Source organism: Helianthus annuus, chromosome 3 (genome assembly GCF_002127325.2).
Source record: "Helianthus annuus cultivar XRQ/B chromosome 3, HanXRQr2.0-SUNRISE, whole genome shotgun sequence".
Lineage (NCBI taxonomy): Eukaryota > Viridiplantae > Streptophyta > Magnoliopsida > Asterales > Asteraceae > Helianthus > Helianthus annuus.
In genome coordinates, this window is record NC_035435.2 from 92241588 (window position 1) to 92263699 (window position 22112).

The window sequence follows — 22112 nt, forward strand, 5'->3', positions numbered from 1 at the left end:
GGGTTGGGGGATGTTATAATAAACAGGTCTGATTTGTTAAAATAATAAAAGAAATGACCAAATTACCCTTGAGGAAAAGGACAAACCGGGTTTTTTTAAGAAATCTGACCTAATTTGAGATTTGGACCAAAATGGCAATAAAAGTGAAACCACATAGACCCAGATTTAAAAAGTTTGAGATTTGGACTAAAATGGCAAAAGTGCCCAAACCACAGGGACCAAAATGGCAGTTTACTCTTTACTTTTTGTAAAATGGGTTTGCAGTGATTTTTATTTTATATGTTTGCAAGTAAAACATATATGTGTGAAACCCCTGCACTATATAAAAGTTAGAATGAAATACTAATATAACAAGTTGGTGCTGCCAGAACTAGAGTATTTTTATGTTACACATAAAGGATACATAAATATCACTATGCACTATTTGGATCCAACAATACAAGACAAAGAACAGTCTACTTTATGATATTTAGATTTTTTTCGTATGAAATCAAAGAAGATTAAGAGCAGCATAAGCATCAAGACCAAAATTCACGGTTCTTAATGGCGTACCCGCCTGTTTCCTGTTTTTGAATGTTCTTCAGGTAATCAAGAGTCCACTTTTCATATGTACAATCCACAAAGTCATAGTAGCCACCATGGAGAGAAAGCAGACCTTTTGCCACCCGTTCTTTGACCCACGGGTACGTAAGCAAGTTCATCAGTGAGTTATTTATTGATTCCTGCAAAATTGCAAGCCAAAAGTCAAACTTACTACATTTGAGTTCAAATTTTGGCCGAATTTAATTCCAACATACTTCTAGATGTGGCGTTTAGTATCAAGTTCGATGTGCTTGTTAAAATCACTGAATGCATATCGATTGACGGTTGGAACATAAATTTGTTTGACTTTAAAAGTCAAATACAGTATATCATATTACAAAAAAAAAAAAAAAAAAAAAAAAAAAAAAAAAACCGTAAGCACCTTTTCGCAGTGTTTGCATTGCTGGTCAAAGCTAAGGTTAGAAGCAGTGGCCTTTGTGGTTGACTTTGCGGCTTTTCCTACCTTGATCCAGTTCTTTATAAAGCTACTGAAAAAACAAGCAGATTTATGTGAGATTCCGGTCTGATAAAGGTTGAGAGCAACAAGTTTTTACAAAAAAAAAAAAAAAAAAAAAAAAATCAAGAATTAGAATATTAATGATTATTTTAGCGAAACCTTGATTTTTCTTCGTCGTCCATACTCATGAGAGCACGGATGCCTCCGCAACAGCTATGTCCAGTTACCAGTATATTTTCGACCTGCAATAATGTGTTATATAAATTCTGAAGATTCAAAATGTTTAACATGAGCAAATGAAGTGATGAGCACTAGCTGTAGTCGATGCCATTTTTCGAAAATAATTAAAAGAAAACTATTTTTTTTCAACTAAACAAAATAATTCTATTGTGGGTCTAAAGTCTGAACGGGATTCTAGCGCAGGACGAAATGGGTCATGTTGACCAACAAACATCTTTTTGTCCATTCTTTAATTTTTTTAAATAACTAATGTGTTAAATGTGATTACCAAAAACAATTTTATTACAATAATAATCCGAATTTGTAATATAGCCATTTTATTACACCGTATGCATTGAAAATACACTTTGATAAAGCAACCATTTGACCTGTTTTGTTCTAAGATATTTTTTGGTTTTGCCATACAATAAAAACCAATCAACCTATTAACAAAATGGGTCCAAATTGCCACCTTGGAATAACGGCCAAAATGGAAATTAGGCAGGTTAGGTAATCGGTCTAAACAGATATTTCTGTTGTGGGTCTAAACTCTAAAGTCTAAACCGGATTTTGGTGCAGGATGAAATGGGTCATGAGATGACCAACAAACACCTTTTTGTCCATTCTTTGATTTTTTTATAAATAATTAATGTGTTAATCCTGATTACCAAAAACAATATTATTATTCTAATAATAATAATAATAATAATAATCTGAATTTGTAATATAGCCATTTTATGAAACTGTACGCATTGTAAAAACACTTAGAAAATGCAACCATTTGACCCATTTCGTTCAAGATTTTTTGGTTTTCGCCCCATTTGAAATACAACAAAAATCAATCAACCTATTCACAGAATGGGTCCAAATTACGGCAACACTATATTAGGCCCAAAATCGATAGAAAAAAGTCAAAACAAACGGGTCCACATTCCCATCTCTGTATAATGGCAACAATCAGTTACACACTAAGTTGATGAGAAAAATAGTCAAAACAAGACGTTATGTAGAGGTTTACAGCTCCCTAAACTAGCTTGCTCATGTTGAAAATTGCAATACATCTAGATCACTAAAATATACAAATCATAAAATAATTAAATGCAAGCCAATATTATTATCAGAAAAGTATACTTACTTGAAGATCATTCACAGAAAATTCAAGCGCAGCGTTTGTTTCACACGGTCCATTCTGCACGTGAAATCAAAAATAAACATTAGAAGGATAATATTATCCGGAAAAGAAACAAGAAAATACTTGGTGATAATGTATAGTATACCTCAAAAGGTGGAACAAAATTAGCCACATTACGGATAATAAAAGCTTCACCAGGTTGAAATCCCAGAATATAAGAGGGACAAACTCGTGAATCTGCGCATGAAATCACCAAGAACTGTTCTTACAGTTGTCAGTAACCAAAACAGTTGAAAAAACCTCAATAAATAAGACGTAATGTTGATTAATAAATAAACACCTTCGGGGCTTGTGCTTGAGCAAGTTCTTTATAGCACTCCAAGTTTACCCTGTTCAAGAATAACGTCTCGTATCAAATTCAAGCAAATAGTAATAAACTCTAGGAAAAATTACAAGTTTTGTCCTTTATCTTTATACCATTTTTCAGGCGGTGTCCTTTTTAACGAATGTCGACAGGCGGTGTCCTTTACTAGGTATTTTGTTGCAAGTTTAGTCCTTTTACACCCAACCCAGTTAAAAAATCCTGTTAATTGTTGGGTGTAAAGGACTAAACTTGCAACAAAATACCTAGTAAAGGACACCGCCTGTCAACATTCGTTAAAAAGGAGACCGCCTGAAAAGTAGTATAAAGATAAAGGACAAAACTTGTAATTTTTCCTAAACTCTATTTGCAGAACTTTTGGATCAAACATTTTTGCCACTTACAAATACTTTTCCTTTTTAAACCTCAGGAATCTGTTCCTCATCTCACGGAACGAATCATCAGGTTTGTTTATTGACATTGGTGTATTTTCTTTAGTTTGAATAGTTTCTTGAACCAGACCAACCCCGTCTCGTGAGGCTTTTAATCTCAACGGCAGATTGATCCTGTAAATGTGTGAGGTGGATTCTGTTAGAAAAAAAACATAATATTTTTTTGAGTAATTGAAGCGTTAGTTAACCCTTGCGGATAACATAAACCAAAATAAAGACATGCTTATCTCTGGGGCTCAATCCCGAAGGTTGCACTGATGTCTGTAATCTTAAAAATATGTCGGTCCTATTAATAAATCACCAAACAATCAATCAGAAACTTGTGACATATGAACCAAGTGATTATTTCAGATTTATCCAATTGAACTATTCACGGAAGAAAGAGATCCCTACAGTCTGGAAAAGGTTAAAATAGTTGTGAAGAATAAATGGTGGCGGGCCCCGCCAATACCCTGCTAACCAACAGGATCACGCAAATCACAGTATCATCATCATCATCTTACTCAGTAAATCCCACCAATAGCAAAGCTAAGGTAGGGTCTGAGGAGGGTAGATGTAGACAGCCTTACCTCTACCCCGTAGGAATAGAGAGGCTGCTTCCAGTGAGACCCCCGGCTCAATTGTAGTTTTGTATCAAGCCTTGGACCTAAGACACATAACACTCAAACAATCGGGACAGAGACTGATTAGTGTATGTACCCCCGTGTCTTTCAGCTATCAACGTCACCACTACACCACCCCTTGAAGGTTCCTTAATCCTTCATTAGTGGTTCCCATTCAGTGTAATCACTTATAAACAAATTATCTTTATCTTACAAACGATTCGGATACTACTCCCTACCTTGTAGAAACAATCGAAACGCAATCTTAACTAACGATATTGTGACACATCACGATCTTCACCAAATATAAAATCTTACTTTCAATCATAAGAAACCTTCACCAGAAACCTTTCAAACCATCACAATTCACAAACACTCGACAAACGCAGCGAATTCAAGAAAACAAACTCGAAAACGAAAAAACAAAGCATCAACTAATAAGAACTTTTTAAAAAAACTTACTTGGAAGAATTCAAAAATCCCAGCTGAGTCTGCTCGATCTCCGAAACCTTCACCTTAGAACCAGAGACCTTCCAAAAAACCAAAACAAAAACAACAATCAGTCACAAAACTCACACAGGCATTTCATCAAACACCTTATCTGCACACCCACAAACACAGAGATTAACAGGGAGATTACAGTTGATGTCGAAGCAGCTGATCTCGGAAACTCGGGTTTGCAAACAGGGGAAGATCCAAGAACAGACTGCGCCATTTTCAAACAAATTCAAGGGTTAATTCTTGATCAATTTCTTGATTATAAGTTATAAGGAATAATGTGTGATTATAAGTTGTTATAAGTTGTTATAGAGGTGATGCATGAGAATATATAGGAAGTGGGTATTGGTGGGCAGATGAAGAACAACTGTTTGATTCCAAGAAAGACGGAGAAATCAAGGTTACTAAAAGTAGGAAAAGCTGTTTGTCTGATTTTGCCAACTAATTAGTACAGTTGGAAGTATTATGTGTTCAACAAGTGTGATAGATTTAATTACCAAATTTGAACCTAATTTTTCTTTTAATTTCTGTTTTATGGATCAACGGTTTTAATTTTGGATTTTTTGAAAAAATAAAACGTTTTTAGTTGTGTTATTGTCATGTTAAAATATTAATTAAACTTGGTGAAACTTGATTACTTGAACGTGTAATAAATAGATGGTATTTGACTTACTTTGGTCCCTAAAGGTTTTTTTTTTTTTTTAACGGCGTACTGTTAGGATGATACTAACTGGGTTAGTAGTTAGTATCACCAAGTTAGTATTAAAATCTTCTATGCCTGGATTTGAACCCACCTCCACTTTGACCACTAGGCCAAGAGATCATTGGTTGATACGTTTAAGTAATGCGTGTTTGGGTTGTTACTAAAATAAAATAAGTTGGAATAATCACCTGGATTAAACTACAAAAAATAACTGGGTTAATCGTTTGACAAGTTTATGATCCGTTTATATTGTTTTAAACTTGATTGCGAACCATTTATAATTGCTCAACCTGTTTTGATATACCACCCTTTAGACTCGGTTATATAAACAAATTTCACTAGTCATGTTTAGGATACATGAATCATGATCAGGTTAAATTTGTATTAAGTATATAAAGTTAAATGAAATTTCAACTAGGGGTGGTGTTCATGTTAACTCGAAAAAGAAACTGCATTCGTTAGACGACCTAAATTACATAATACGTTTTCGATTGAAACAGAAATGGGTTATCAGTTTTCAGTTTCTAGAATTTGAATTTGGTAACCAAATATCAATAATGGTTAATGGTTTGTATAAGTTTTTTTGATTTAGCTCAATCCAGTTACAAACTTTTCCTAATCTTATTTAGCCTAACTCAATCCAATAGCAATAATGTAGATAAAAACTAATATATATATATATATATATATATAGGGTGGAGATACAATAGGAAGTTTATTTGGCTAGGAAGGCTAGGAAGTGATCTTGACCATCCATTAAGTTAATCAAGGGCTAAGATTAAATCAGGGAAATTGAAAGGAAGAAAAGAGGCGCGTGAGTTTGTTCAAGGGCATTCTAGTCAATACAAGCCAATAGTTTCTCTCTACTCCAATCCCCCCCCCCTATTTTTTAAACGTTAATAACTCTTTAATACGACATTATTTTTTTATAAAAATTGCACCAAAAAAACAAGCGTTTTTTTATCTTTAAAATGAGTATACTATTGCTATATTTTAAAAAAAAAAAATTAAAACCCAGTTGCGTAAAACGCAATAGAAAAACCACCAGTTACGTAAAGCGCAATGAAAAAAAACCTAAAAAATGACATTTTTCTAAAATGCAATGCACCAAAAACACAAAGAAATGACTTATTTGTAAAACGCAATGGCCAGAAAACACAAAGAAATGTCTTATTTGTAAAACGCAATGGCCAGAAAACACATAAAAATGTGTTTTACCTAAAACGCAATGCACCAAAAACACATAAAAAAGTGTTTTACCTAAAACGCAATACACCAAAAACACAAAGAAATGTTTTATTTGTAAAACGCAATGGCCAGAAAACACTTAAAAATGACTCATTCTAAAACGCAATGGACTGAAAACACCTAAAAAATGTGTTTCACCTAAAACGCAATGACTAAAAACACTTAAAAATGTGTTTTTTCTAAAACGCAATAGCCAGAAACCACATAAAACTCTCTTATTTCTAAAACGTAATGGACACATAAAACTGTCTGTCACTGTGAACTCTCTTATTTCAACCCCAGCCAGGGGCTCTGCCCCTTGGACCCCGCCAGGGGCTGCCGCCCCTGGGACCCCGCTACCAGGGGCTGCCGCCCCCGGACCCCCACCAAGATCGTAAAACGCAATGACTAAATAAAAAACCCAGATCGTGAAAATGAAATTAAAGAATTTCTTACATGGATCGGAGCCGATTTCTTCATCAATTGACGAAATTTGAATGATAGAAACACTTATCAATGCTCGAATCGAACGAACCAAGTGATTATCTCCAAAATCACAGGAAAAAACGAGATTTTTTTTATGAAATTAAACTGGGTTTTCTTTAAAAAAAAAGCTGAAGAACACGTTGATCGGGTTTTGAATCATTGAGTGGTGATGAAAATCGCACTATAATGTAGTGATTATTGAGATAGAAAGTGAAGAAATGGTTGAAGATGGTGGGTTTTGAAAATGGTGGGTTTTGAAGTTAGTGGGTTTTGAAAAAGGAGTTAGATTGACTAAAATACCCTTTTTCTTTATTTTAAATGTTGCCACATGTCATAATCATATGGCTTCCTATCCTTCCTAGCGAAAATTAACTTCCTATTTGATCTTTTCCCTATATATATATATATATATATATATATATATATATATATATATATATATATATATATATATATATATATAATATTTATTTGGTCGAAAACAAAACTTAATTCGAATTTATTAGATTTTTGAACCTTTTGATTTCAATACGAAGTTTCACCCAATAATTTACAAACCAAACAAATAGATACCAAGTTTCAATCCGATAATGAGATTTTGTTACTCATAATATCCATCAATATAAGAAGTTAGAAATATTTATCATTATATGTGACGATGCCTCAAAATCACGAATATTAAGACTATATGTAGTGGTTTAACTAAAAAGTAAAAAAAAAAAAAAAAAAAAAAATCTAGTCTAGTCTAGTTACTATCACGTGGTCCGTAGGACTTTAACTAACTAAATTCTCAAAAGTGTGTAGAAGTTTAACTAAAATTCAATAAAAAAAATTATATATATAATTAGAAAACAAAAAAAAAGAAATAATTGATTGATTTAATGTGGACCGCATCTCTCATGCCTTTTACGGCCATTAGGCTAATGGGTGTGAAAGATGGTAGTCCCTTGAAACAGGTCCGTTACGTAGGCATCTACGTCAGCGGGTGTGGGAGATGAGCCTAAAAGGATGGGCCTAGAGTGTGGGAATGGGCGCCTTTATATATACATATGTATGTATGTGTGTATGTGTTGGATAAAGAATTGAGGGACATCGAGCACGGCTTGGGGAGGACAAAGACGACGCGACGCAGCATGAGGGGGCGGTGTAGCCGGCCCTCGACGCAGGTCCCGGGGACGAGCCCCACACCCATAACCCATTAAGTTGCTAAGCGTGTACACAAATCAATGTACGAGAAACCAAGTCGTTGAGCGGCAACGTGGCTGGGGCACCACACCATTACCGTCGGTCTAATAAGAAAAATATGGTTCATTTATGTAGCAAACTATATTTGATTCTCTAACTTCCTGGACCCCACAGACGTAGGAGGAAAAAAGATGACTCACGTAACGTCTCTCTTTTCTCTCTCCTTGTTCTATCCATCCAATGATGTGTGGTTCAATTTACACGTAAGTTAAGAGTTTCTTTCACCGGAGATTTTTCCGATCATATTTTCCGGCGAGTGGAGGTCAAATCAGTCAATACTCAATATATAGATATGACATGCATGAAATATATTAATATAACATTTAGTATGTTGAATATAGTTTAATTATTAAAATATAATAATAAAGCTGAAAAACAATATGCTTACAACTGTAGCAGATCGGAGAAATGGCTGTTTAGGCAGAAGAAGTACAGATCGTAACACAACCTTCATTTCTTCATCAAGGGTACAACTCTCAAAGCACGATGTACAACTACACGTCTTTCTCTTTTCTTTTCTCCCAAAATCTTGGACCTCTTGGTAGACTAGTACATTCACTTTCTTCGTTTCTTTATATACTATTTTTTTTTTCTAAAATGGCTACTTTATTTAATTTCCTTTATATTTTTTTAATTTAGTCCTTTCTATTTCAGTTATTTGTCAACAAATACAAAAATTTATCTAGAAATAGTGCTATTAAACAAAGAATATTGTGGTGATATTAAATAAAGAATATTGTGGTGATAGACTTGAGGTAGCTCCATATATAATTACGAGTTAAATGTCATTTGTTTGGAAATTTTTTCAATTTAGTCCAAATGTTTCATTTTTCGTCTGTGGTTTCAAAAAGGTTTTATCGTTGCCATTTTAGTCCACTGGGTTAACTTCATCTATTTTTTCTGTAAACGAGAAGGGCAATTCGGTCATTTTATATGACAGAATTGTTCTTCTAGTTAACAAAATTACATATAGAATGACCGAATTACTCTTCTCGTTAACAGAAAAAATTGATGAAGTTAACCCAGTGGACTAAATTGGCAAAGGTGAAACTTTTTAGACCCACAGACGAAAAATGAAACATTTTGGACTAAACTGACAAAATAACCTAAAACACAGAAATGGACTAAAATGGCATTTAACTCTATACTTACTTTGCATGTGTTTTTGTTATGGATTTAAAATATGCAATAAACACAACATTGTTTGGTTCTCATATAAAATACTGAGCATCCCCGATAGGGGTGTTTTTTTGATATTTTTATGATGTTAAGGTGGCATTGCCCCACCAATCACAAACATTCTCTCTCTTCTCTCCTCCCTCACTCTCACAACACCTTTCTCTTTCCTTAAATACATGTTTTTCACTACACACATCACCACACCTTCTCTTCTCCACCTCACACTCTCTCATCCACCTCACCTTTCTCTCTCCTTAAAAACACTCAAATACATCTTATTGGGGATGCTCTTAATCTTAGTTAAAATTAGAATTATTATCGTATTATTATTTATTTTGGTTCAACGAGTCATGGGTGGTTGTTTAAGATAGTCGATGATTAATGATGTTGGTGTTCTGTTGACAAAAACAAAACCTTTAGGAATACTTAAGTTTAGAGGTCTTGGCTTCAAAAATCATAGATAACATGGTTAAAGAAATTCGTCTTTAAAAAGAAGAGATAATTGGGTCGATTAAAAAGTTATAAACAGGTTAAGAAGTTGTTTTAGGGTCTATATTTACATTATTTTATTGATTATTTAGGAATATATACTCAAAACATTATAACTATTATTTTTATTCTATATATAGTATTAATTTCACACATAACCGATGAACAGTGCATTAACGGTCACGGCGTTTCCATTTGACTTTTATGATTTTACAATTTTAGTCACATTCATTTTGGTTATTGCAACAGAGGACATAGAGAGAGTACGGTGACGCAGGAGGACCCGGCCATGGCCTCCGGCGGCATCTCATGCCGGTTGTCCACTTCGCCGGTGATGATGTCGTTTGTGGGTTTAAATTGTTTAGTTTTTTACATTTGCTTTGTGTACAATCAAGGGAAGCACAATCCAACCAGCCTTCTCTCTCCCCTCTTGACCACCGCCCTAAGGCTGGGCGGGGTACCCACCGAAACCCCCATCGGGGACCCCTTTTACCGAAATGGGGGGTGCTGCCAACCATTCGGGGAGGGAAATCGGGGACCACATTTGGTGGTTGTTCACCGCTTGCGGGGAGGGAGATAGATGGTGGGGCCCATTTTTCCAACCAATCAAACCATTTTGTTTTTTTTTTTTTTTGAATAAAAAAACAAGGGTAGTTAAGAGGGGAGTGGCGCCATCAAATTGGGGTGTTAGGGGAGTTTAAGAGGGGAGTTGACGTGGCACACGAGGATTGGTTTGGCGTAAGAGAGGGGACTCACCTATTAGGTGAGCACCCCTTACACCCTAAACACAAGCTTTCACCGACACGTTTTCTCAGATCAGGCTACCCCACCGTCTTCTGTCACACCAACGCCGGTGGCCAAGGTTTTGGCGCAAAGCGGCGGAGACGAGATAGCAACTGTCTTCAAAAGAGAGAGAGTCGCAGTGGCGGGAAAAAGCCTGACGGCCGCTGGCAAGGTGCGAAATAGAGAGAGAAAGAACGGGAGAAAGGCGGCAAGGTGGTTGGGCGGTGGTGGCGAAGAATTGTCGTACAACCGAACTACCGTAAAAGCGATGTGGAGGTGATAACTGTTGATCTGAGATGATTTCGCCGTTCGCATTTGTTGTTTGCCGTTTGTTTTTGGGTGGTGGCGATAAGCTTGACGTAACTTTGAAAGGGGATAAATCTGCTTTTATGACATGGTTTTCTTTTCCTTTTACAAAACTCATAGACCATGTTTTGGACCTTTGGTTTTGTGAGATGGTTTTACTTTTAAATTTTTATAGGTACATGTAGAAACAAAATTTCCACTTTCTAAAATTCATTTTCATTTACTTTAGTTATATACAGTTGAATCATACAGTTCAAAAAATATATAGTTGAATCATACTGAATATTTAAATTTAAATATTTAAATTGGTAATAACCGTAAATAAATATTTATATAGGTAAACGTATTAACCAAACAAAAACTTAACACTGCCTTTTTCTTTAAATTCTTTTTTTTTCTTAAGTAAATTCAATATTTTAATTAATTATAATATTTAAACAGTTTTACACGTTTTTATCTATTGGTTATATAAATATACCATCGCAATGTGGGTTTTTTTATTTATCTTCCAAATCGAGGTAATACCGGTATCGTAACGAACCAAATTGCTACGAACTGAATTAAGTATTGAAAAACCAATCCCTGGCATTAGTTTTTCATTGTTTTACGGCCCCGTCAAAGGCGGGGGTCCTTATACTAGTTATTATTAATTGTTATTATATTAGAACTCAACTTATAATAAAGTTGATTGGAGAAAGACAATAGGAAGTCAAGATAAGAAGGATAAATATAAAGAACTAAAAGACAAGAAATTGAAATATAAACAATTAAAATAACAGAATTTTGAAATTATTGCGATAAGTGTTCCACCTCAAGACGATAGCATCTACACATCCGTTTTCCATCCTTATTTTCCATTATGTTTTCCTATTTACGTGTCACTTTTCGAATTTCCTATCAATTTTTAATAAGTATATACTTGTAACTAGTATATAATAATTATAAAATAAACATATACAAAATACTTATTTTTAAATATAATTGTCAGAAAGGCGTAGGAAGCAATCCATGTATGAATACAATTTCCTACGGATTTATGAGAAAATACTTAAATCCATTGCAAGTTATGACACATTTCTGACGCCATTTAAGAATTTCTCACAAATGTGTAAGAAACAACCTATATAATTATTCTTATTTTAAATATTAAATGTACGTAACTACGTGGACGTATGCATATGAGTATAATGTGAGTATGTATATATGTATTTGTGTATGTGGGTATGTATGTGTGTGTGTGTGTGTGTGTGTGTGTGTGTGTGTAATGTATCTGTGTGTGTATTTATATATATGCAGGCCGAAATTGACTTGGGAGTATCGGAATAGGTAGACTTACACCTTTATGAGGACATGGTAGAGGATAGGAGTTCGAGGAAACATAGAATTAAGGTTAAGCACTTTTAGAAGGATGTTACGGTTTTATATTAGTTTCTCGATTCAGGACCTCAACATCTTTAGTCTCTTTCAATGGCATGTGATTGATTTCTATGTATATGCATATATATACGTATGGATCTGTATGGGTGTATTGTACGTATATGTTTATGAGATAGACCAGCGGACGATCCAGCCACCGATCCTTGGAAAGAAGGGATTAATCCTACTTGACGAGACCAGTGAATTAACCTCCCTTGGTTAACCACTGTTTCATCAGTATCTATAAGTATAATATGTACAACTTTGTAAAACAAAAGTATATCATGTATAATAAAGTTGTACCAAAGGGGTGCTAAACGGGTTGTGTTCGCGGGTTGGCGGGTTCAACTCGACCCGAACCCGAAAATTTTAGACGAACCCAAACCCAAAAATCGTTTCATACATATGAACCCGAAGGTGACCCGAATATTCGCTGGCTAACCCGAACCCAACCCGTTCAACCCGAATTTTTTTATTTTTCAGCAAATTAATATATTAAAATTAACATCTACTAGAAAAAACACAAATTAGATAATAAAATTATATTAAAATCATAAAATCTTATCTCAATTTCTATTTTTAACTTATAAGTATATCATAAAATACACACCAAATTTAATTTATAAGATAAAACATATTGTAAAAAATATAATATTATAGAAATGGGTTAAACAGGTCAACCGCCAACCCGACCGGGTTGACCCGAACCTGGCCCGTTTAGCTAAACGGGTTGGCAGGTTCAGCGTTAAACTGACCCGAACCCGTTTAGGATAAACCCAAACCTACAAATTTCATGTTAGGTTCGTGTCGTGTTTTCGAATCGTATCGGAAATTCACACCTCTACTAGTTACTAGTCAGGAATACATCACTTAAAAACTTTTTAATTTACCATTTTACTATATCACTTAAAAACTTTTCAAAATACATTCTCAATAAACTCGCGACATCGTCACTGGAGCGTCATGTTCGCGGCCTTCGGTGTAGCAGATCTAACTGAAAAAGAGCCATGCAGATGAAGATCGGTTTCAACGGAGCTTCACCGGAATCTGCTTCTGCCAGGTTCAACATCAAACTCTCCCACCCTAACGACTTCTATCTCCGGCACAATCGGGGTTGTGCCAGAACCCTAGTCGCCGGATAACTGATTTTAGCTGGGTGGCCCTCTAGTTGTCATCGCATCAGCCCGACGCTTCCTCGAATATCACCACGATCACCCATCACCGATGCACGATCAGACAATTGATGAGCGCCATGCTCTAAGGCTTGGATTGGTCCCCCTCACGCGTCGGAATACTCACCAGATTCCCTTCGTCGGCTCTCTCTATTTCTCCTAGCGCTCTCTCTTTTACTTAGGTGTGGATGTGTGTGAAACTGAGTTGTTAACAAACTGTGGTCAAATCCAATAGAGCTAAAAGTATATTGTTCCACCGACTTTTATGAATTAATAAGTTATACAATTTGTGGTGAGAAAAATCAAATCAATAGCTTGATGTGGTTATGGAGTGGAAACGGGCATGAAACGGGAGAGTGGGTCTATCATCTATGTGGCCACTTGGGGCCGATCAAAACACAACCCACCGGCTATGTGGCTTCATACGGCCACTACGATTCTCTCTAAGTTTCCGTAGTTGGTCCATGTGTCACAAGATGATTAGTTGATCATTTACTTCTACACGAGCTAGACAACTATCAAGAAAACGGCTTAGCACATGCTCAGGCCGGACGGCTTCAAACCCTAGGGCCACCCAGATTAAAAGGCCTCCAAAATTTGGTGTGCTTTCTTTATACGAGACTCAGTTGTTACAATATAATTCAATGAACAGCCCACTAAAAAGGCCTACAATTGAAACAACTCATTAATCCATTACCCAAATTGAAAGGCATACAATCATTAGTTATATCAATTGGAAAAGATATTTTAGAAGAACTTGATTACGATAATTTCATCAAACAATTTGCCTCAATTAAAGCTAGAAAAATAAATTTTATTTAAACATATACTATATCTATAAAAAATGTAACTTAAATATTTTTTAACTACGCCAATTATAAAATTTTTAGTTTTGAATTGTCTATTCCAAGCCCGGGTAAAGAAGGTTGGTTTTGTTACTAAATATGTTGAAAAAAAATAATTTTGCAAAAGGGTCTCCATTTTGTAGTTCGCTTAAGGCCTCCGAAAACATAAGAACGACCTCGCACATGCTTGAATCTACTTTGAGGATGAGGATGCTGGTAAAAAATGTAAGTCCCGTTTAACCGGATCTTTCAATGATATCAAACAACCAATTGATTGTGCGGAATCCAATCAATTGGTGATTCAAGAACAAATCGAGAAATATGAAAAACGAACCGAAAATATGAAACGAAGAACAAACCGAATCACTTTTAACCACTTGCACACGATTCTATTACTTGAATAAGCAAAACCGTCTGGTACAAATGATCACCACCAACTCGAAACCTCTAGCTCTCTCTCTAGGAAATCTGTAACTATGAATGTCCAACCCTAAAACAAGTAAAAAACTTGTTTATATACTAACCTAAGCCCAAGTCCCTACATGGGCTCCCCTTGGGCCTGCTTGGCCCACATGGCCTAAAGCTTGGCCCAAGTGACCTATAAAGGTCCAAAACCTAATATTTACTAACCCGGTAAAGCCCAGTTTGTAACCGTAGTCCGTTGTGTTAATTTGATGCGTCAGTCTCACACTTCAGGGCCTAACAATCTCCCCCTAGACTGATGCCATCAAATTGTCTTCATAACTTGAATTCAGCAATGTCTTCAACGAAATCTATGGTTGTCTCTAAGCTGCAGATGTTGTGGAAGTTCTTGACTTCTGAACTCTCAGCACTGAGCCTCTATCTTCAGTTTTTGTGGTTAGCTTCATATCAGGATCACGATCAGCTTTTGCTTGAAAATCATGTCAAAAAGAATGTGAGAGGAGGATTCTCAGCAACTCTTTTCTTCTTCAGTCTTTGTCTTTCAAGCAGGTTCACGGTACTTCTTCAATTGTACTTTCACTGTCAGACGGCGTCTCGTATCCGGTTCTTCTGACTCAGGTACATCTTGTTGTTGTGCTGCTTCAGACTTCTTCAGCAACCAACAGTATCTCCTTCTTCATCAACCCCTGTTCTTGATTGAAATCAAGTTCTGCACATGCTCACAACTCATAAGCAAACATTTCTTATGCAACAGGGAGAGTACCACATGAACACTAGGTACATCCAATTTCACAATTTAAATTCTTTTAACTTTTGATGATCAGTCAAATCTTCAAGAACGGTTACATTTTTAATTTTTAAAGGAAACAAATAAACACACTATTTTTTGGATTTTTGAAATTTTTCTATTTTTTAATTTTTTAATTTTTAAGAACTAAAACAAATAAAAACTCAAAATATAAACAACTACCATAATATACAATTACAATTGCAAATGGGATCAAAATTCGTTTTCAGGCAAACTAAGGAACACTTTTCAGTACGAGCCTAATCAAACTGGTCTATGCGATTGCCAATATGTTTGTCCACTTAAACTTTAACGCTCAACTTTCAATTTTTCAACTTCGTGATATTCTTAAAGTAATATTATACTATTATACCCGTGTGTCCCATTCCAAGGCATACCCCCGCGATCAAGGTAAGCACAACGATTCATCGTAGCAGGTGAGTATACTGATGACATCCTTTAAGATATCCTGACTGTGTCTAGGTCTGCATATAATCTGTTTTTATCATGTTTTGATTTCTTAACAATGAACACCCAAATGAATACTAGTCAAATCCCGGAAATATAAACAGCACACTCTATCATGCAAGTATTTTCCCTACCACATATTTCACAAGTCCAATCCAGATTTCTGAAATCTTAACTGGGAATAGGTTGAGAAGAGAACAGAATAGATCTTTTGCAGAGATGATATAATATACAGATCAAATGAGTTTTTCTCAATTTGATATAGGTTTCTTGGGGTTTCTTTTGGGCACTAGAGGGCCTCTTTCGGGTGTTTAGATCTACAGCGCGACAACGTACAGCTAGGTCAGCATGTATCTGGATGCAGCAGAAGCTGTCGTTGCCTAGCACCTCCAGGTCAGCATGTATCTGGATGCAGCAGAGGAGGTACACGACTTTTTCAGAGAAGATTTCAGAATCAGATCAAAATTGTGTGTATCGGGAAAACATACAAACATTCAAATAGAAATGAGCTAATTCCAAGTGACTTTCTTTCCTGGGGTCATGTACAATTTTAGTTCTGAGCAGAATGACAACCAAGATATCCTCGGATGATTCAACAATATAAAGACCCGAAACCTCAGATATTGGCTATCTATCAACGCAAGATTTAAGACCATAAAATCATACGTCGTTGGTATGTTACCCACATGGTACATAGTTCGTTATGTTTATATCACTTAGTATCTTTTATCATGTTGAACGTCAAGCCTATCGACATATCGCAGTAGATCCTAGTCTTTTCAGCTATGGCACTTTACATGTGTTAGTCAAACCCTTTAACACGAACATTTATTTCACTTCCCATATCATGCAATGTTTCTTTTTGGCCTTTTCATTTTTCTAATGTTTTTGTGTTTTTCTCATTTTCTCCCCCTAAAGCAATACATATATATACATCAAACTCTTTTTGTATTTTTTCTTTTCTGAGTTTTCTCCCCCTAAACTCTATATTTATCTATATGTTCCTCTCCCCCCCTAAATTTGTGCATAAATCTTGGATTTTTGCGCAAATTTACCATTTACAAGAGAAAGGACACTTGATATACAAGGTTATAAACTAAGAAAAAGAAAGAAAAACATTTTTGTTTAACCGTTCTGTCATCAGATTGAAGACTAATCAAAATCAAATCAAAGTACTGAATTTAAACGGTACCTTTTGCTGATCATTTCTTACTTCTTTTATCTCCTCCAAAGGAAACATATCATCTGTAAAAAAATTTGAACTTTTTGCAACAGTGAAATGTTACCCGTTTTTATCTCTGGAACAACCTCTATCAACATTCCAGAGATTGTCAACAGCTCCTCCTTGGTTGTTCCTGAAAAGTAAGGAGATTAGTAAGACATGGGTACCCAGGCCATCGTGGTCCTGGGATTTCCTGAAGCATCAAAATAAGACACTTCTTTTAAACACAAGTCCCCTTTTGTTTCAAGGATTGGAGACGTTGCTGCTTTGAATTTGGGTTTCCAAATTTGTTTCGGCTTAACAAACGTATTTGTTGCCTTCGGTTGAGCAACTTTAACTGGTTCAGGTTTATGAGTTTTGAAAACAGATTTTTGTTCCTGAACAGCTTTGCGTTTGTTTTTAGCAGCGTTCCAATCCCCATCAGAAGGTTTAACCTTGGGATTCACATTCTTCATTGCCTTAGGTGAAGATACCTTCATAGGCTTAGAATGGTTGTTATCCTTAGGTGTAACCCTCTGATTTTGTACATAATAAGGTACGTAGGGACGATTTGTGCAATTTCTTGCAATGTGACCAGCAATGCCGCAATTGAAGCATGTTTGTCTCTTCACGTAGAAGGCATTCTGATCAGCTCCTGTAGCTCTTGCAGGCCCTGAAGGATGAACCGATCCTTTTTGTGCTTGTTTTTGTTGCACATTTCTTGCAGACGACGATGAATTTGGATGCCTATACTTGTCGTTTGCTGGGGCCTTCTGTGGTGGAGATTTCTTTTGATTCTTCTTGTTTTGATGAGACTGCAAGTTTTGTTCAGAAATCTCACCAGCCTTTCCAAAAACTTTGTTAGCACATTCAAATGCATATTTTTGACATTTGCCATTAGTGACTGGCTTAACAAAAGTATTTTTCACATTACGGGCCCTTTGAGGACTATTGCTGCCCGTTGAGGACTGTGGAGAGCCTGCTTGTCTTTGATGCTGAGGCTTCTTCTTTCCGCGTCCTTTACCTGCTTGCTTCGGCTCTTGTTGCTTGATCTGAACCTTTTCATCAATGGCCGAAGGTTTGGATTGTTCAGCTTGCGCATTTGGAGCCTTGGTCACGTTAATCTTCGCTTCTTTCTTCATGTCGTCAGCTTTGACAGAATTGGAGAGTTCTGGTTTATCAGATGAAATACCAGAAAATTTAACAGAAACTTCAGCTGAAACATTTGTCGAACTTTTAGCACAAGACGGTTCTGCACATGACACTCTTGAGCTGAATTCAGTAGAATCAACTGATTCCAATTTCTCAGAATCAGCTGCTTCAGGTGATTCGCATTTGGAATCTGATGATTCAGCTGGCTCATTCGCTCTATTTGCCGATTCATTTTCCGTTACACAAGCATCAACGTTTTCGCCCAAATCATCAGGCCTGAGATTAATCACAGAGCGAAAAACTGAGTTAAAAATATCACACGTCGTAATAGAGTCTAGATTAGCTTCATTTATTAAATTTTCAGAAGCATTAGACTTTGATGCTTGTTCCTCCCTCGCTGCCCTTCCAACCGTCACGTCAACTACTTCATCTGCACATGTAGAAAAGGCATTAGAATCAATTGTACCCTTAGCAACAAAATTTATTGGAGGAGTCACTCGTTTATCAACAGGTCTGCTGTTGATTGATGACTTATCAGTTTTAGGACCATAAGTCATTTTACTTTCATTCATCAGCTCCTCCTCAGTCATAGGTAAATAAGTATAATTATCATTGTAGGGAGGAGGAGTCTGATTGAATCCCAACCCACACCCCTTCTTTTTCTGGTACGCAAGCTGTTGATCACACAAATGTTTGACTAATTTACTGGAAGAATCAAATTTCTTAATGTTGAGCTCATTAATTTGATATCTCTCTCTGATATCCTCCAGTTCCTTAGTCACATTGCATAGTTTTTCTTGAACCATGAAGAGTTGGGCTGTTTTTTACACTAACATCATCCTTAAGTTTGATGATGTCCTTTCGCTGAGCTTCAATTTTATCTTTATAAAGCTTTTCATTCTTTGATAAAGTAAAATTTTTATTTTTTATGTCGTTGTAGTCTTGAACCAACTCAGCGTTGTGTAATCGATATGCCTCATTTCTTTTTCTACACTCAGGAGTGCAAAATACAGAAAGTATCTCTTCACGATCACGAGTAACTTCTTGAGCCATGGGTTTGTTAAACATAGATGCTGAATTTTTTGGTGAGTCAGCATTGCCATAGGATTTGATAAGAGAGATCAGCTCATCTGACTTCATTTTGTAACAGTTGCCGTCGGTTGTCGCTATTATCTGATGAACATTGCGAAACCAACTACAGTTCGCCTGATCTGGAATCTCTTTTATAGCCTCCAGAAGCTTTCTGTTGCTCATGCGATTAGACACCACCATTTCTGCTTTTTCCATTTCAGATAGCAATTCAGCGAACCGGCCTGTAAGTGCTTCCATGGATTCACCATATGAGTATTTGAATCCGTCGAATTTCTGCTGAAGCATCTCTCTTTTTGAAGACATTTTTTTAAAATTTGATCCCCCAAAAATGTGATCCTTTTTAACAATTTCCTCAACACACGCTCAAAGCGAGAACCCGTGTACTTGCTAACTCAAACCCGTTGCACGCGAAGGAAACGAACCCGCTTTCTAAACCGCACCTCAAAACCTGTCAAACCTTATCACAACCAAAACCAACAAATCCACCTTTTTTTTTATTATTATTTTTTTTATTTTTTTTTTTTATATATAAAAGAAAAACCTAAATATTATTATTATTTAATATATTATTATTAATAAATGTATAATGATTACCTAATGATTAACAAAAGATTATTATAATTATAAACCTAATGATTGTTTAATGATTACTATTATTATATTATTATATAGAAGTTTAAACCTAAATGACGATTTATCAAATCAGTTTTCTTCGTTCAAAACAGACACTCCGTAACCCTAATTTGCTGCCGCCCACCTTCCGACAACACTTTCACCGGAGAGATGACCGGAACGATGAAGATACCGGAGTTGAATGACGGAGAGATGACCGGAACGATGATGATCAGTCGACTGAAATCTTCTCTGTTAACAATGGAGATGATAGGAGGATGGTGACAGTCGGAGGTCGGAGAGTGGTTGCAGACGGACGACGGTGCAGGTGACCGGAAGTGATGACCGGTGGCTGGAGATTGATGAATGACGAAGATGTGACGGTGGGTGACTGTGGCCGGAGATGTGAACGACGAAGGGGGATTATGATGGTTTTTCGGAGGTTGAAGGCGGTCGGAGAAGACAGAGGTGATACAACTCGGTGTTCGGAGAAGATGATGAAGCTGGAGTAACGGTGACCGGAGTTGCAGTTTGATCGGAGGTAGCAAAGGTGGTGATTGCAGGTTGATGATAACCGGATTTCTAAGATGAAAATGGTATCGGATTTCAGTGACTGTTGAACTCGAAACCCGGTTGCGACTCGGAACCGTGGTTGCGAGTGAAACGTGATGAACCGAAATCTGGTTGCGAGTCGGTGGTTGCGAGTCGGTGGTTGCGAGTCGGTGGTTGCGAGTCGGTGAAATCGTGTATGATGAGACCTTGAAGCAATGGTTGCGAGTTGTGATGATGCGGTTGCGACTCGGAAGATGGAAACAGATGATGTGGTTGCGGCTCGTATCGGAAACGGAGATTGCGACTCTTAATGGAAAGACTCGAAATTTGAGGAGATAACCGACAATTTTGAAATCTGTGATAGAAAGATAATCTTTGAATTTTTTTTAATTTTGTAAAGAGGTGATATTAATGGAATAGTTGAAAACTTTTAAAAAGATTTATTAGGAAACGGTTCGAAAATTAATGGAATTTTCAAAATAATTTTTAATTTCAAATCTTTTCAAAAATAAAACAATATCCCTAATCCATTAACAACTTCCAATACGATCAAAATACCAAAATATAGCTATTTTTGATAAATTCGTATGAACATTCACCAAGAACACGAAGAACGCGAAGAACACCAAACCAAAAACAGTGAAAATCTTGAATATTTGATATCAAACCGAGCCTAGAAATAGGTTCTAAAGGCTCTGATACCACTTGTAAGTCCCGTTTAACCGGATCTTTCAATGATATCAAACAACCAATTGATTGTGCGGAATCCAATCAATTGGTGATTCAAGAACAAATCGAGAAATATGAAAAACGAACCGAAAATATGAAACGAAGAACAAACCGAATCACTTTTAACCACTTGCACACGATTCTATTACTTGAATAAGCAAAACCGTCTGGTACAAATGATCACCACCAACTCGAAACCTCTAGCTCTCTCTCTAGGAAATCTGTAACTATGAATGTCCAACCCTAAAACAAGTAAAAAACTTGTTTATATACTAACCTAAGCCCAAGTCCCTACATGGGCTCCCCTTGGGCCTGCTTGGCCCACATGGCCTAAAGCTTGGCCCAAGTGACCTATAAAGGTCCAAAACCTAATATTTACTAACCCGGTAAAGCCCAGTTTGTAACCGTAGTCCGTTGTGTTAATTTGATGCGTCAGTCTCACACTTCAGGGCCTAACAAAAAAAAATAAAATATTTCATAACTTTTAATCATTCATTTATTATAATGTAAGTTTAATTATTATTACTAGGTAACACAAATTTCCATTGCTTTTTGGAGACGCGTTTCAAATCATTTTTCACATTGAAACGCAATGTGAAGAATATCGTACGTGCCATCAACTCAACCCCAAGTGAAGGAATTTTAAATGAAAGTTGGTGAGCCTCTACAATCAAAGGATAAGTGGTACAAATGAGTGAAGTTGGTCTTACTAGCTCGCTTAAGTTCAAGCTCGAGCCTAAGCACAACCTAGCTCGCATTGGCTCATTTATGCCCTAACGCATCTTTAACAATAGTTTCAATATGGTTTAGACAACCCAAATGTTTACCCTCTAAGGCTAACAAAAACCACAACTATACTCATAAACATGGAAGAAACATGGTAGATCTAGAATTTTCAAACCAAAATGAGTTAAAGTGGGTTGTATGGTGTCACACCTTCAA

General features: G+C 36.2%; 1 protein-coding gene across 3 annotated transcripts; it reads right to left on the reverse strand.

The window, feature by feature from the left end:
• Window positions 1-303: 303 nt before the first annotated feature.
• LOC118490164 (beta carbonic anhydrase 5, chloroplastic-like) lies at window positions 304-8702 on the reverse strand. 3 transcript variants are annotated; one of them, XM_035987479.1, is made up of 11 exons: window positions 8353-8702; window positions 4446-4511; window positions 4268-4335; window positions 3431-3489; window positions 3156-3327; window positions 2731-2779; window positions 2536-2649; window positions 2394-2447; window positions 1199-1281; window positions 965-1070; window positions 304-722 (listed from the first exon to the last, which is right to left on the reverse strand). In XM_035987479.1, the coding sequence occupies exons 1-11, from the start codon at window positions 8416-8418 to the stop codon at window positions 519-521; spliced, it is 1041 nt and encodes a 346-aa protein (XP_035843372.1). In that variant the 5' UTR covers window positions 8419-8702; the 3' UTR covers window positions 304-518. The 3 variants fall into 3 exon arrangements, with proteins under 3 accessions (XP_035843372.1, XP_035843373.1, XP_035843374.1); XM_035987480.1 differs by having other exon boundaries at window positions 324-722; window positions 3156-3317; window positions 3427-3489; XM_035987481.1 differs by lacking the exon at window positions 3431-3489 and having other exon boundaries at window positions 324-722; window positions 3156-3317.
• Between the last annotated feature and the right edge of the window lie 13410 nt (window positions 8703-22112).

Coding starts and splice junctions, on each gene's coding strand:
- LOC118490164 (XM_035987479.1), bottom strand. CDS start 8,418: ATGAAGGTTGTGTTACGATCTGTACTTCTTCTGCCTAAACAGCCATTT. Junction 3,490..4,267: donor GGATTTTTGAATTCTTCCAA/GTAAGTTTTTTT, acceptor ATTTATTAATAG/GACCGACATATTTTTAAGAT. Junction 1,071..1,198: donor GACGACGAAGAAAAATCAAG/GTTTCGCTAAAA, acceptor TTGTTTTTTCAG/TAGCTTTATAAAGAACTGGA.